The 15,418-nt window shown below is 34.9% G+C and overlaps 1 protein-coding gene across 1 annotated transcript in view; it reads left to right on the forward strand.

Annotated features, from left to right (window-relative positions):
- The window catches only part of LOC138434246 (SAM domain-containing protein SAMSN-1), a 59,799-nt gene that overhangs the window by 12,215 nt on the left and 32,166 nt on the right, over positions 1-15,418 (forward strand). Inside the window, exon 2 of the mRNA XM_069578578.1 lies at positions 15,034-15,105. Within this exon, the coding sequence (XP_069434679.1) occupies positions 15,034-15,105 (72 nt within the window). The remainder of the gene's footprint in view (positions 1-15,033; positions 15,106-15,418) is intronic.

The following is a 15,418-nucleotide window of genomic DNA, read 5'->3' on the forward strand; positions in this document are numbered from 1 at the left end:
ACCAAACCAAGGCACTGGCTTCTTGGAAGGACTGGCCTAAGTTGCCAACTGGCCCCATCTTTTCTCTATATACATAAAATAAAGACAACTAAATAATGAAATTTCTTTTCTATACATTTCATAATTTAAACAATTAACATTTAACAATTTAAATTCCTGGAATAAGATTCAAGACAGATTTACCTTTAGCAGTATAACAATACATAGTGATATGACATTAGTCTGGATATTAATTTTTTTTTCTGAATACCACATGGCTTTACTAGGTAACTTTGATTTTTTTTTAAATTATGAATAATAGAGAAATAACTCAATATATAAATGTTGCAATGTTTATAGGTATCTGTTATTTATAGTTTTAGCTGTTATATAGTCATCATCTTTTCTAAACTAAGCTGTCTAACAAGTTTCACGCCATCTACTTTAAGACTACAAATATCTCATTATAATTATTTACCAATTTTAATGTACCCATTACCAATGAAACAAAGGGTAACAGTTTTTAAAATAAAATTCTTTCAAAGATAGATGTTTTGCAGTTATCAGAACATAGAGTATAGGTTTAGGAATTATCATGTACTGCGTTCATTTCTGCCGCTACTATTACCTTCTAACACCACTGTTTATCTCTTAGTAGACTGAAATGTTTTTATAGCCAAATCCAAATACGATGAAAGGAAAATAAATGTAATTGACAGTGAAGAGGTTATAGAACCTAAATGTCTCTTCTAAATATCCTAGCATGAACTTACAGCTATTTTTTTCTACCTATTCTTTTCCTGTTTGGGATTACACACTGTATATTTGCCCCACATAAACATGTCTGTTCTTACTAAGAAAAAAACGTTTAAATCCCTAAGCATCGTGTCAGCAGGTGCCGCCTGAGATGGGAATGTTTATAAGCTTTATGATATTAACTGCGGCACTCAACCTCAGGTGGCATAAAGCATGCAAAAAAGAACTTTCTGTCACTTTTATTATTTCTAAAAAGGTTCCCCTTGAAGCAGAAGAGTGACCTTGCTCTGCTGGGCTGACATGTGCCACTGGATTAATGGTCGAGCTCTGCTGGAGGGAAGCTCACAGAAACATTACAGCTCCAGAAGCTGGGCTGGCGGTGACCATTAATCAGGGGGACCAAAATCATGCATCAAACACACTCATTTAAAAGTAGTAAAAATGACTTAAAAAAAAACTTTTCGAGAATTAGCTTATTGTTTGTCATTACTTGCGTTCAAGGAGATCCCTGCATGACTAAAATATCTCCTGGGGAGAACTTTAGAAAGGTTATTATGTACCCAGAGACCAAGTGAATGTGGTGGAAACTAAAGACTAAGGGAGGTAAAGGAGCGTTTTTGCTCCAGAAAATTTGATGGGAAAGTTTATTGAATGGATTCTATTTTCCCAGCTTAATTTTCACACTTTTATTTAACTGTGATTTTAAAGCAATGGGTACTATGACTGCTTGCCTCTTTGTGATGATTTTATTTTACTTTAAAAAGTGGAGTAATTGGATTTAGTGGCAAAAACATTTGACTAGTAAATTTGGTTGGGAAATTTCTCAGGAACCTAAAGTTTGAGTCAACACAGTCAACTGTTAAATATGTTAATAAGTATCTTAATGGACTTAAAGGTACTGTAAGTACCACCACATGTTAACTAGTAAAAATTTCCACAACTTTTTCTCTGATTACTGAAAAGGAAAAAGACTTAAATCTATATCCTTGAAAGAGAATGTTTAGTTTAATTTAGCTAATAAAAAGTTATCTTGCTTTTTAAAAATTTCTTTGATGATGAAATTGAATAAGCATAACTTTTATGCTTTCAGTAGTTTGTCTTCTAGATTAATGATACTATGCATAATATACATGATATCATTTCATTGGTAGGTAAAACAAAGCGTAGATTAGTATATTTGATCATTAAGATTATGATCAGTATCATAAGGCTTTGCCTAATTATTACTTCAAAGTTATTCTTCTCCTAAATAACTGTTGGATTCTTTAACCATGATATTCAATATTATCTTCTTCTGTTAGCCATATGCTACTCTGGAGAATTATTTATGCAAAATTGTTTATTTGCTTTCAAAGATTATAAGATTAAAATAACTGACAATGAAGTGACCATAGTTAAAATATTATTTAATATTTGTCTATAAGTAGAAAAATCTAATATATACACACTAGAAAGTTTGTCTATAAGTAGAAAAATCTAATATATACACACTAGAAAGTTAATTTCTAAATTTATGGGAGGATTTTACATCTTTCTTATAACTGGAAAATTTGAATCCATTTTCTTACACCCTATTCTATCAAGGTGCCTAGCAAACAAAATTAGTAATAGAAATTTTCTCACACAGAAAACACTTATCACTAAGCAGGGATGATAAATACATAAAATGTATTACCTGTAACTCCTCATCCTCTTCCCACCATCTTCCCTAAACACATACCATCTTCTGAAACTTGGTAGACATGGTTATCACGACTTCTAAATCCAAGCCTGAAAATAGCTTCAGAATGCTTCTCAACATAGCCTTCTCTATGAAGGTCCTAACAAACCATCCACGCTGCTGCCAAAAAACTTCCTGCTGATTTTGGTTTGGAAAGATAGTCCATCCAGAAAATGGGAAATCCTAGTGATGCATTCTTGTGAATATACAACACTTTTCTAATGTCCCCAAGTGATTATGTTCAAGTGAAGAGTTCAGACATATTAGACATATTGTTTGTTATCCTTTGCTCCTTTTAATACACAGTGCTTGGTTCAATGTGTTCTAATACTTTACCTTCATTGTAGCAATTATTGTCTTCAGACTTGGCAGTGTCTAAATTGTTCCTCAGTCAATAACTGTACAATCTCTTAGAGTACATAATATTTTAAGATATTTAGCAAACTAAAATTGTATTGATTTCAGCTAATTTCATGTCCAAAATCTGAGATCATGTTAATGTGTCTTTTTTTTTAGACTATCAATAATGTAGGTATAGACTTATGCATACAAAATGCCTTTTGCGTATTAAGTAAAATACAGTGCAAATATAAATAATGATGAATATAAATTTCCAAGCTGACGTCTAGTATACATTATTAATTTATTGTGTGTGTAAATATAATCTGCTTTTAGGAATTGCTTCTATATTTGTATGCCATTCATTTGAAAATGGCTCTGTTTAGTTCTTTTCAATAGAAATCGATTGATAGCACCAATAGAGTGTAAATTCTTCCAGGATAGATTCCTAACTCATTCATACCGACAACCCTGACTCTACGCACAAAGATTAGCCATAGAAGTTACTTAGTATATTCACACCAAATTTCATAATGTAGAAACATTATGCTATTTAATTAAACATCAGCAAACCATTTTCTTTGACTATAACGTGTTATAATTTGCTTTTGTATAACTGGGAAATGTATGATTTTTGTCATTTAACTTGAAGAGAAACGTGTGAAATTTGTCATCTGCTGTGGTTTTCTCAAGCCTCCCAACTGTAGGATTTTCTCTTTCTGTCTTACATCACTTAAGACCAGGGGCAATCAATGTGTGCTAAAATGATGCAGGGTTGGTAAGTGGTCTCACAGAGAAGGTGTGACTTGATTGAGACCTTGAAGAACGGGCTGGATTTGAGTAGGAGGAAGAACAGTGGAAGAACATTTCTTGAGAGAAAAATAGCATGAGAAACAGCTTAGAAACATAATTGAATGTGTCCACATTGGCCAGCAAGGAGTGTCAGTTCTGCTTAATCAGATTGCCTAGCGTTGCCTGATCCCATGAGGAATCATGAGTGTACAGCATGCCAAGTTCGGGCTTCCTGATAACTAAAGAAGTGTCGCTTAAACTCTCTGGGCTTCAGTTTTGCTTGTCTGTAAACTGGAAAAATCAAGAACTACCTCAAAGGAGAGTTTTATATTTTTAGCGAAATGATTATAGATCACTTGGCATAGAGCAGGCTCTCAGTGGCCATCATAACAGTGTGGAGCAAGATTTACTTTTTGAGAAGAATGGAATGATAAGAACTGGTACTTTAGGAGTCCAGTGGTATGATTTTAGATGACTGGAGAGTCAAGAGTTGGGACTAAGGGGCTGAAAATTATTTCATGGATGTAGGAATGACATATTTGTGTGGTGGCAGGTGGTGCTAGTGGTAAAGAACCTGCCTGCCAGTGCAGGAGATATAAGAGATGTGAGTACGATCCCCGGATCAGGAAGATCCCCTGGAGGAGGGCATGGCAACCCACTCCAATATTCTTGCCTGGAGAATCCCATGGACAGAGCAGCCTGGCAGGCTACAGTCCATAGGGTCGCAAACAGTCGGACATGACTGAAGCAACTTAGAATGCACACACACAAACGCAAGTCAAACCAGTCAATGGTAAAGGAAATCAACTCTGACTTTTCACTGGAAGGATGCTGAAGCTGAAACTCCAATACTTTGGCCACCTGATGTGAAGAGCCGACTCATTGGAAAAGATCCTGATGCTGGGAAAGATTGAGGGCAGGAGGAGAAGGGAGCGACAGAAGATGAGATGGTTGGATGGCATCACTGACTCAATGGACATGAGTTTGAGCAAATTCTAGGACATGGTGAAAGACAGGGAAGTCTGGCATGCTGCAGTCCATAGGGGGGCAAAGAATTGGACACCACTCAGTGGCTGAACAACAACAATGAGCATAAATGGCTACAACAGAGATTTGGGGAGAGAATTGAGCAGATGTGGAGGCTGAAAGAATGTGTGCATGGTATATTACATTATTTTGCATTATGTGGCCAAACTCCCCAAAGAGAGGAATGAGCAAATATGGGTTTCCAACAGGCTAGGTGCAAGGTTCAGAAGGCAGAATCAACACAGATCCTCAGGGGTAAGAGGACATAAGTAGAGAGAGATTTTTGTTCACACATATGCCTTCCAGCCTGAAGACAGGCAGAGAAGCTACTGTAAACCAGAGCAGCTACAAAAGTGGATACCCTAGGGAAACTGATTTCTAAGAAGGGTCATAACGAAACAATTCTGGGGGTGGGGTCAAGAGGGACCATTTAGTGTACTTGTTTATGGGTTTAGCAGTTAGAAAGAGAGAAGGAATAGAAAGTAAGTGCTACAGGAGTAAGTCAAGCAGAAGTTTTACAGTAAGAAAAATGAGAAGCTGAGACATTTAAGATAACCGGATCATGGTCACATTTTTTAAAGTTTTCCATTTCCTTTGTATCCTATATGGTTTTGAAAGAGTTGGTAATATGAAGTGACAACTTTTGTTGTGTTATGCTTTTTACCTGAAAAGTTATTTAAGACATATCAATATTATTTATTTTAAGAATTCCTTCCCATCAAAAGAGTACCTTAATTTTTATTCAATTCCAAAAAATGCAGCATAACTTACAGTCAATGTATCCAATGCAAATCATGAGATATGGTAATAAGTAATGCAGCAGTATAATTGAGAATTCTGAAAGTTTAAGTTCTTTTTATTTATAAAACTTGTTTTTGTTACATTAAATAGACTGGTAAAGGTAACCACTTTTACAGGTATGGCTCATTCTATAATGATTTTTTTTGTTTTGTTTTTAGTTATAGTTTCCTTTAGGTAATCTTCTTTGAGGTAGTTTCAATTTGCTGAAAACATCTCTTGGCACGTCAACTGAAAATAAAGCTTTAGCATGGAAATTTTGACACAACTTTAAAACACTATGGTGGAGTCAGAATCTGCACTTCCTTTGCAGTTGATATGAAAGATACTAAACCAAAGAGATCAAATAGACCAACTTTTGTTCTAAGAATCCAGATGTAAAAATATTTAGAGCTTTGATACATATTTGAGCACTGAGTTGCCTTTACTTGGGGTTAATGTTAGTGTTGAAGGTCACGTTTCACACTCCGGCCCTTGACACCCAAACAACTGTCTTCTATCAGCACCACATGAGAGTGTAATTATTTAACACTGAGGCAATCCTAACAGATTATTTTAAGTGAGTTAAACTTGTTTCACACTCTTCAAAAGACCACAGCACCTGAGTTGGTGAGAACAATTAGATCCTGGAATGCCTTTGGATAAAGGCTGACAAGCTTATTGAGATTGGGCGTGTTACAGAATACTGATACAAGCACATGCTGAAACATAATTCTGAACTTTAAAAGCATATCACCAATGAAGGCTCTATGTGCAATATTTAGATGATGTGAGAACGCATTGGCACAGTGTGTGTAATTCTTATTTGCCAGTGTATTTCGAAATACTGCGGATGTCTGACTCACATATGCAAATTTTTTCTTTGAAATAGACTGTGAAACTTTTCCGCTGATGCCTTACCCAAATATTAAGTCATCTTGGAGATAAGATTTTACTTGAAGATCCCAGAAGTTGGAGAGTGGTTAAAAAATGAAAATAAGGGTTCAGTTCTTTTGATTTTGGTCAAAAGGTTGATTTACATTCCAAAAGAGAGACTCCCTAATTCTTCATGTTGATAAATTTGGGATGGTCATTGTTTTAAGAAACCAATTCAGTGCTATCTATCAAGCTAAGTTTATATACTTTTCATCTAGCTTAGTAGCAAGTTTCTTTGAAAACAGAAAACAGGATTAAAACTTTATAATTGAATGATATGATAGAGAGTACAGCAGGATGGAGAACTGGAAAAACAAAAAAAGATTTTTTTTTTTTCAAATTCTGGTTCCCATGACAATTTCCTAATTGAGAAGGGCTTTATGATTTTCAAGAATGCTACAAGCTTCATAAGAAGACACGTTCTATAATGATTAGAATTGTTATACAAAACAAGAGAAGAAATGAGGCTAACAAGAATCTTTTCTTAAGTTCTTATATATTGTCCATTGCATTGTGTAGGGACACACACAAACACAAAACACACAAATGTGTTTAAACACCCCAAATGCTATTTTTTGTTGTTGTTCAGTCACTAAGTCATGTCTGACTCTTTTGAGATGTCAAGGACTGTAGCCCACCAGGCTCCTCTGTCCATAGGATTTCCCAGGCAAGAATACTGAAATGGGTTGCCGTTTCCTTCTCCAGGGGATCTTTCTGACCCAGGGATCTAACCTGCATCTTTTGGCAGGTGAATTCTTGATCACTGAGCCAGCAGGGAAGCCCAAGGGCCACTGATTCATCTCTATTTTTGTGTACACCAAGTAGACTATGGAAGACTACATAATCAGATAGTCTTTAAAAGATAACACAATACATATTTATACTGAAACATTTGTTGTACTAAAATAAATTTAGAAACCAAAACTTTATTTTCTCCTTAAATTTGCCCATACCTCTAAACAAACATGACCTAAGAGATGTTAATGATATCTTTAAAAATTTGTTCCTTAGAAAGTTATGCAACCATTAACTTTTAACACTATCTATTAAAGAACAGTTTGGGGTTCACAGCAAATTGAGAGGAAGATACAATTTTCCCATGTGCCCCCCTATCCCCACACCTTATTAACTCTTTGTAAATTAGTTTTTGGCTTTTATATAGGTACCTTTGGTTCTTTTATTAACCCAACATTTTATTTGGAAAATTTGAAGCATATGCAAACACAGTATAGTACAATCTACCCCATGTATGCATCACCTAATTCATCATTAAATAACAAGAGGTCACATGTCTTCTTTATACCCACATACTTCCTGCCCCTCACTAGATTATTCTGAATTCCAAAAATAAAATATTTCCTTAATAACATCATATAGTTACTCATTTAAAAATTTCCTCAGTTGTCTCCTGGATGTTTTTGCTAAAATACTTTACTTGATATATATCTAAACACAATCCATGGATTGTACAGTATTTAGTTGATACAATGCTTAAAGAGTCTTAATTTATACTTTCCTTCTCCTCCTTTCTTTCTTTCTATTGATTGGTTGAAGAAACCAGGTTATCTGTCCCGTAGATTTTCTCATTGCCTAAACTTTCCTGATTGACATCATATTTTTGGTGTCCTTTGGTATGCTCCTCTGTCTTATTTGCTGTGACCTGCTAGTTAGACTCAGAAGCTTGGTGTGATCGCACTTTTTTAAAAAAAGAATATTTCATTAATGATATTAGATGCTTCCATTATGAAGCACATATTCTGTTCCATTCTTTTTGAGATTTTAGTAGCCATTGATGATCGTTGCCTAGACCCATCATTGCACTGTCATCTATGGTGCCACTTCACTCCAGTTTAGACCCAGTCACTTGTCTCATTCACTTTTTTAAATTTCCTATGTATTTAGCTTCTGTCTCCTCCTATAGTGATACTACTGCATGGATAGATAAATAGGTTGTCTGGTGTGTATGCTTAGAACTCTTTGCAACCCCACTGACTGTAGCCTGCCAGGCTCCTCTGTCCGTGGAATTTTCCGGGCAAGAATACTGGAGTGGATTGCCATTTCCTACTTCAGGGGATCTTTCCAACCCAGGGATGGAACCCTTGTCTCGTGTGTCTCCTGCATCGACAGGTGGATTCTTTACCACGTTCCACCTGGGAAGTCCCATTATTGCATTAGGGACTTATAAAATGGTACTTTTGTAATTTCATCACTTAATTGATTAGCTAGATTATACACAGACATATACATGGAGAGACAAACTTTCCCTAATTAAGTATCTTGTTACTCTAAAATATGTTTCATACAAGAAGGACAGATTAAATATTTGCCTTTCCTTTTATTTGTCAGTTTTCATAATCTGCATGCAACATTTCAAAAGCAACAGCTGGTGTTTTTCTTTTTATTTAGTATCATTATGAACTCATGAATTCAGACATATATATTTCAATGTACCTCAGTTATTTTTCTTACAGATACTCCACTTGTCCCATATTTGGATACAATTTATCACAGGGACAATAGTTTTAATATGGCCATTGTGTTGTTTTGGCTTGGCCCCAGAGTCTTTGAAAGCTTCCCTGCTTTATGGTATGACAAGATTAAAAAATTGAGAATATAGACTAAGAAGTCTGATTTCAAACATCATTAATGCCATTATTTATTTTTATTGTCCCTTAACATATCCACTTATATATACTTATATCATTAATAATGGTGTGAATACTGAAAACAGGTTAAAATTAAAAACTTTTTTCCTTCCAGCTTTATTGAGATATAATTGGCGTACAGCACTGTGTAAGTTTAAAGTACACAGCATAATGATCTGACTTACATACATCATGAGATGATTAACACAATAAGTTTAGTGAGCACTCATATCATAGAGATATGAAACAAAAATTTAAAAACCATTTTCCTTGTGATGAGAACTCTTAACTTTTGTATATAACACGCCACAGTGTTAATTATATTTATCTTGTTGTACATTACATCCCTAGGACTTATTTATCTTATAACTGGAAGTTTGTGCCTTTTGACTACCTTCATCCGCTTCCCCCTCTCCCCACCTCCTACCTCTAGTAACCACAGTCTGATCTCTTTTTCTGAGTTAGTTTCTGAAGTATAATTGACCTACGCGCATGTGCGTGCTCAGTCGCTCAGTCAAGTCCCACTCTTTCCGACTCCATGGACTGTTGACTATAAGGCTCCTCTGTCCATGAACTTTTTCAGGCAAGAATCCTGGAGTGGGTAACCATTTCGTCCTCCAGGGGCTCTTCCTGATTCAGGGATCAAACCCACATCTCTTGCATTTCCTGCATCAGCAGGCAGATTTATTTTACCCCTGAGCCACTTGGGAAGCTAATTGGCCTACACCTCTTATGTTAATCCCTGGTGTACAACATGATTTAATATTTCTATAGATTTCAACATTATCAACATGCTGTCTAGTTAGCATTTGTTACCATACGAAGACACTATGCTATTATTGAATGATTGACTCTATTTCACAGTTTCACTCATTTCTTTTTTAACTGGAAATCTGTACCACTTAATCTCTCTCATCTATTTCTCTCATCCTTTCACTCCCACCCGTCTGGAAATCACCTGTTTGTTCTTTGTATGTAGGATTATTTCTGTTTTGTTGTGTCTGTTCGATTGTTTTGGATTTTTAGATTCCACATGTAAGTGAAATCATATGGTATTTGTCTTTCTCTGACTTATTTCAGTTTAAAAAATACCCATTAGGTCCATCCACATTGTTGCAGATGGCAAGATTTCCTTCTTTTTTATTCCTCTGTCTGTGTGTGTGTGTGTGTGTGTATTTGTATACCACATCTTCTTTACCCATTAATGTATGAATATGTACTTAGGTTGCTTCCATATCTTGGTTATTATAAATGATGCTGCAATGAACAAAGCGACACATGTATCTTTTCAAATTAGTGTTATGTTTACTTTAGATTAATGCCCAGGAGTGAAATTGCTGGATTGTATTATAGTTTTATTTTTAAAGTTTTTGAGGAACCTCCTTACTGTTTTCCAATGTGGTTGCACCCTTTTACAATCCCACCAAAAATGCACAATGGTTCCCTGCTCTCCCCATCTTTGCGAAAACTTGTTATCTGCTGTCTTTTGATAATACTCATTTGACATTATCAAATGTCAAATGGTTTTAATTTGCATTTCCCTGATGATTAGTGATCTTGAGAAGCTTTTCATGTGCTGCTGTTGGCCATCTGTATGTTTTCTTTGGAAAAATATCTACTCAGGTACTCTCTCCATTTTTTAAATTGGGTTTCTAGGAGGGGAGTTGATGCTGACTTTTATGACTCTTTTGTATATTTCTGATATTAATCACTTTTTGGATATGACATTTGCAAATATCTTCTCCTGTTCAGTAGACAGTCTTTTTGTATTGTTGATGATTCCCCTTGCTATGAAAAAGCTTTTTAGCTTTATGTAGTTCCATTTATTTTTGCTTTTGTTTCCCTTGCAGGAGGAGACATATCCAAAAAAACATATTGCTAAGATCAGTGTCAAAGAATATACTGCCTATGATTTCATCTAGTAGTTTTATGGTTTCAGGTCTTACATCTAAGTCTGTAATCTCTTTTGAGTTTAGTTTCTTATGCACTGTGACAAAATGATCCAAATTCATTCTTCTGCATATAGCTTTCCAGTTTACCAATGCCGTTTGTTGAAGTAGCTGTCTTTTCTTCATTACATATGCTTGCTCCTTTTGTTGTAGAATTGACCATGTATGTGTGGTGTACTTCCGGGCTCTCTATTCTGTTACATTAATCTATGCACTTATTTTCTGTCTTCTGCTGCTGCTGCTGCTGCTGCTAAGTCGCTTCAGTCGTGTCCGACTCTGTGCGACCCCATAGATGGCAGCCCACCAGGTTCCCCCGTCCCTGGGATTCTCCAGGCAAGAACACTGGAGTGGGTTGCCATTTCCTTCTCCGTCTATACCATACTATTTTGATTACTATAGCTGTGTACTATAGTTTCAAATCAGCCAGTGTGATTACTCCAATTTTGTTCTTCTTTCTCAAGATTGCTTTCACTACTTAAGGTCTTTTGTGTTTCTATGTAATTTTTAGAATTATTTGTGAACTCATGCAGGTCTGCAAAAAATACCTTTAATATTTTGGTAGGGATTGCACTGAATTCTCAGACTGCCTTGGGTAATATGGCAATTTTTACAATATTAATTCTTCTAATATATGAGCATGGTATATCTATTTGTAAGAGTCCTTTTCAGTTTCTTTCATGAGTGTCTAACAGTTTTCCGAGTACATGTCTTTACTTCTATAGTCAGATTTATTTCTAGGTACTTTTCTTGAATGCAGTTCTAAATGGGATTGGAAAACTGGTTAAAGTTAGTCATTTTTGTTGTTGTTCTTTAAACCATCAAATTACTGTTTTTTATTAGTTGCTTAAAATATTTCCTCTCTGTAAGCCATGAATTCAAAGTAAAATTAAATTAATTATTTGGAATTTTTAGGGATTGCCTTTATTTTTATTTAAATTTGTTTATAAATATTTTTTAAGTTACATAGTTTTAAAGTCAAATCTATGAAACAAGGCATATTTAGAAAATTTTGTTTTCTCTTCTTTTCCTTGTCTTTGCTTATTTTACCCAATTTCTCTAAGAAAGAAAATACATATTTGCCTGTATTGAAACATACAGATATAGTCCCACTCTTAGATAAAAAGCAGTTTATTGTGTACATTTTTCTATGTTTCACTTTTTTCATATACACTATATCCTGGGGTCATTCCACATCAGATAAGAGATATATTTTTGGTTTTTGCAGATGTACACATTTCTATTATTTGAATTTACCATATACTATTCAATTAGTCCTCTCCTGGTGAACATTGAGGTTTATAAGCTTTTCTATAAAAAATTTCCATTGAATGTGGATGTGCAAATCAATTTATATTCAAGTGTATCTGTTATAGTTGTCTAGAAATGAAATTTTGGGTCAAAGGGCAATTGCATGTAATTTTGTTAGTTTTTCCAAATTATCTTACACAGGTGTGTCATTTTACAAACGTATCTAATTGCATAAGGAAAGACTAGACAGATTTATAGTTGAAGACTAAATATAATCTAATGCCAACAGAAGCAAAGAATTATCTAAAATACGAATTGCTTTTTTATTTAAGTTACCCTTTTGTTGATATCTATTTGTTTATATAATGACTCTGTCTTGATGGGAGCTTTGTTACAAAATAATATTTGCCAAGTCTAATCCTCTACAGGAGAAGGCAATGGCACCCCACTCCAGTACTCTTGCCTGGAAAATCCCATGGAGAGAGGAGCCTGGTAGGCTGCAGTCCATGGAGTTGCTAAGGGTCGGACACGACTGAGCGACTTCACTTTCACTTTGCACTTTCATGCATTGGAGAAGGAAATGGCAACCCACTCCAGTGTTCTTGCTTGGAGAATCCCAGGGACGGGGGAGCCTGGTGGGCTGCCGTCTGTGGGGTCGCACAGAGTGGGACACGACTGAAGCGACTTAGCAGCAGCAATCCTCTACAATTATACACTGCAAAATTATCAGTATTGAAATATATTCTCATTTGTAAAGGACTATCATTTATGAAACCAGCTTACCTCCACATGATTCACCTTTTCATTAGAAAGTTAACAAGAGTAGAAATTACATATTTGTTCATTATCCATACCTCATAGTAGACATTAGTCTTTTCTCATCATAAGCCATAGCCTATACATTATGCAACCATCTCAGAAAGTCACTTTCTGACAAGAGAATAATGAAATTTTAAGAACATTATTTTAAATAACTTAGATTTGCTTCTTAAGGGTTTCTTAGCATGGATTGATATTTTACTCCTCTGACTTGAATCTGTTGAGTGATTCTGTAATGAGATGACTGACAAAACCCAAAGTAATAGTTCTGAAAACCACGACTTCTCAATCTGCTTCTATTGATATAATGAGGGGAGAATTAATTTTAAAAGGTGGTTACTATTGATTACTTAATGGCAGAAGACACTGTGGAGAAGTGCTGAGGTGAGTCTATTCTGTGCCCCTCTGGGCAACATGACCCATTATCCAGTGGTGGATAACACATTGTAACCTTCATTAATATTTAATAGGCAGGGCACAGACTGGTTATAGGCTACAAAAGTGCCCTAAGCACAGGCTCCAATAGGCCATAAGGATGCTTCAAGTATATAAAAAAGTAGCAGCTTTCCCTGTGTTCAGATTGTTTATAAACAGAACAAGAACACACTCAATTCCTTTTTGCAATTTCCGGGCAATGATGGCCTGGCAGAAATGCCTACTAGGCAAGTTGAAGTGATTAATGCTCTCAGAAATCATTCTAGGTCCGTAAGCCCTGCATGAGAAGATTGTATTTTCCAGAGTAGTTTTCAATTTCAGTCCTTTTTCTATCCTCTTGCCACAAGCTGAAGGGCTTCTTCAGCAAGGGTAGCAAGTCAGCAAAAGGTGTTAATTGTGTCTAACACAGCCATCATCCTTGGGGTGGTGTTCTGTATCACAGTGTCTATCAAGCTCACCCCTTGTCACATGCCAGTATCTTTTTATATAAACTCATTTAAAAGAGAAACAAGGAGTTTTAAAGATAGCTAGTAGGAAGATCTGAGAATAAGAGTGCTTGCAAGGACTAAGTACCTTTGAAGCCATCTTGAACTAAAATGGTCTGTGACTTTTAAAGGACATACAAAGTTTTACAGACTACTGACTCCTATTTTTAACTTTTCTAATTATCAGGTTATTTTTCAGTACCACCAGCCTATTTTGAAAATATTATAAGCTTGAAATGAAATAAAGTTCTTAAGATAGAACATATATAAAGTCTGTAATATCTGATATCCATCATCTTAAACAATATATAAAATTAAATAGTGAGAAAATACCAATTTTTGATTCCATGACTAAAGATTTTTGAAAAATGTTTTTAGAAGAATCATTTACTTTGTAGTAATCAGGAATTGCTTATAACTACCTGCATAGAATGAGTTACATAAGAATAAAAATTTAGCCTTGTAGGCAAAAAGTATCCAAGAGAACAAGGTTTCTATTAACATATTAAGCTTTCTCTCAAAACCAGTGAATGATATTGACCTAGAGGTCTCATTGTAATTCCATGTTAAATGTGTAAAAATTCAGTTTTACGCCCAACTTAAGAGTGTGCATACCTAAATGCTCTTTTCAATTTATTAATAGGTCTGTGTATATGCTGCCTTCTCTTTCTGATATCTAGTAGAAGGTTTCAAATTATCAAGGGTCAGCAATGGGAAATGCATTTACATTAGTTTTTTGACAAATATGATCTTTATGAGGCACAATGGTGAATTTACTCAAATGCTTGCTTTTGGTTTTTTGTTTTGTTGTTTTCTATTTGTTGCTTGGTTGTCTAGCAACACATGTCATTCTTAAAAGCAACATTAACACTGTAAGTCCAAAATAATTTAATAGATTTTCTACAAGGTGCTTAACACTGTATCATAAACATAAAACACATTTTATGAACTGTAAATATTAGAATGTTAATAACACCATCAGCACATTTAGATATTCCAGAAAGAAGAATCTTTTTAATCCTGTATCCACAAGAGACTTGGGCTTATTAAGCCATAATCTATTTAGCAGTTTTATCAATGAAAGTCACAAATCCTGTTTCTTTTGCTTTTTCTTTTCTATTTTACAGCGCAGCAGCAGTTTTGGGAACTTCGATCGTTTTTGGAATAATTCCACAGCAAAACCAGATGATTCCACTGGGGTTAGTATTCCATTCCATTTTTATGAGTGTTATACAAACATTATGAAAAATTATGAAGCCAATATAACTTTTGCAAATTACAGTAAGCAAAAAATATATATTTAGAAACCATAGCCTTGCATACATTTTTGTGACAAATGAACAATAATTTAGTACCTAGCACCATGCTGGGCATTATGAGTAAAAAGCTATCTAAGAAACTTTAGAGATATTTGGGAAGAGAGAATATCAATTTAAGAAGAGAATTACAATTTAAAGCAACACATATGAAATGACATACATGTTAAATTTTATGTAAGTTATAATTATTTTA

The sequence above is a fragment of the Ovis canadensis genome, chromosome 1, assembly GCF_042477335.2.
Source record: "Ovis canadensis isolate MfBH-ARS-UI-01 breed Bighorn chromosome 1, ARS-UI_OviCan_v2, whole genome shotgun sequence".
NCBI classification, from domain to species: Eukaryota; Metazoa; Chordata; class Mammalia; order Artiodactyla; family Bovidae; genus Ovis; species Ovis canadensis.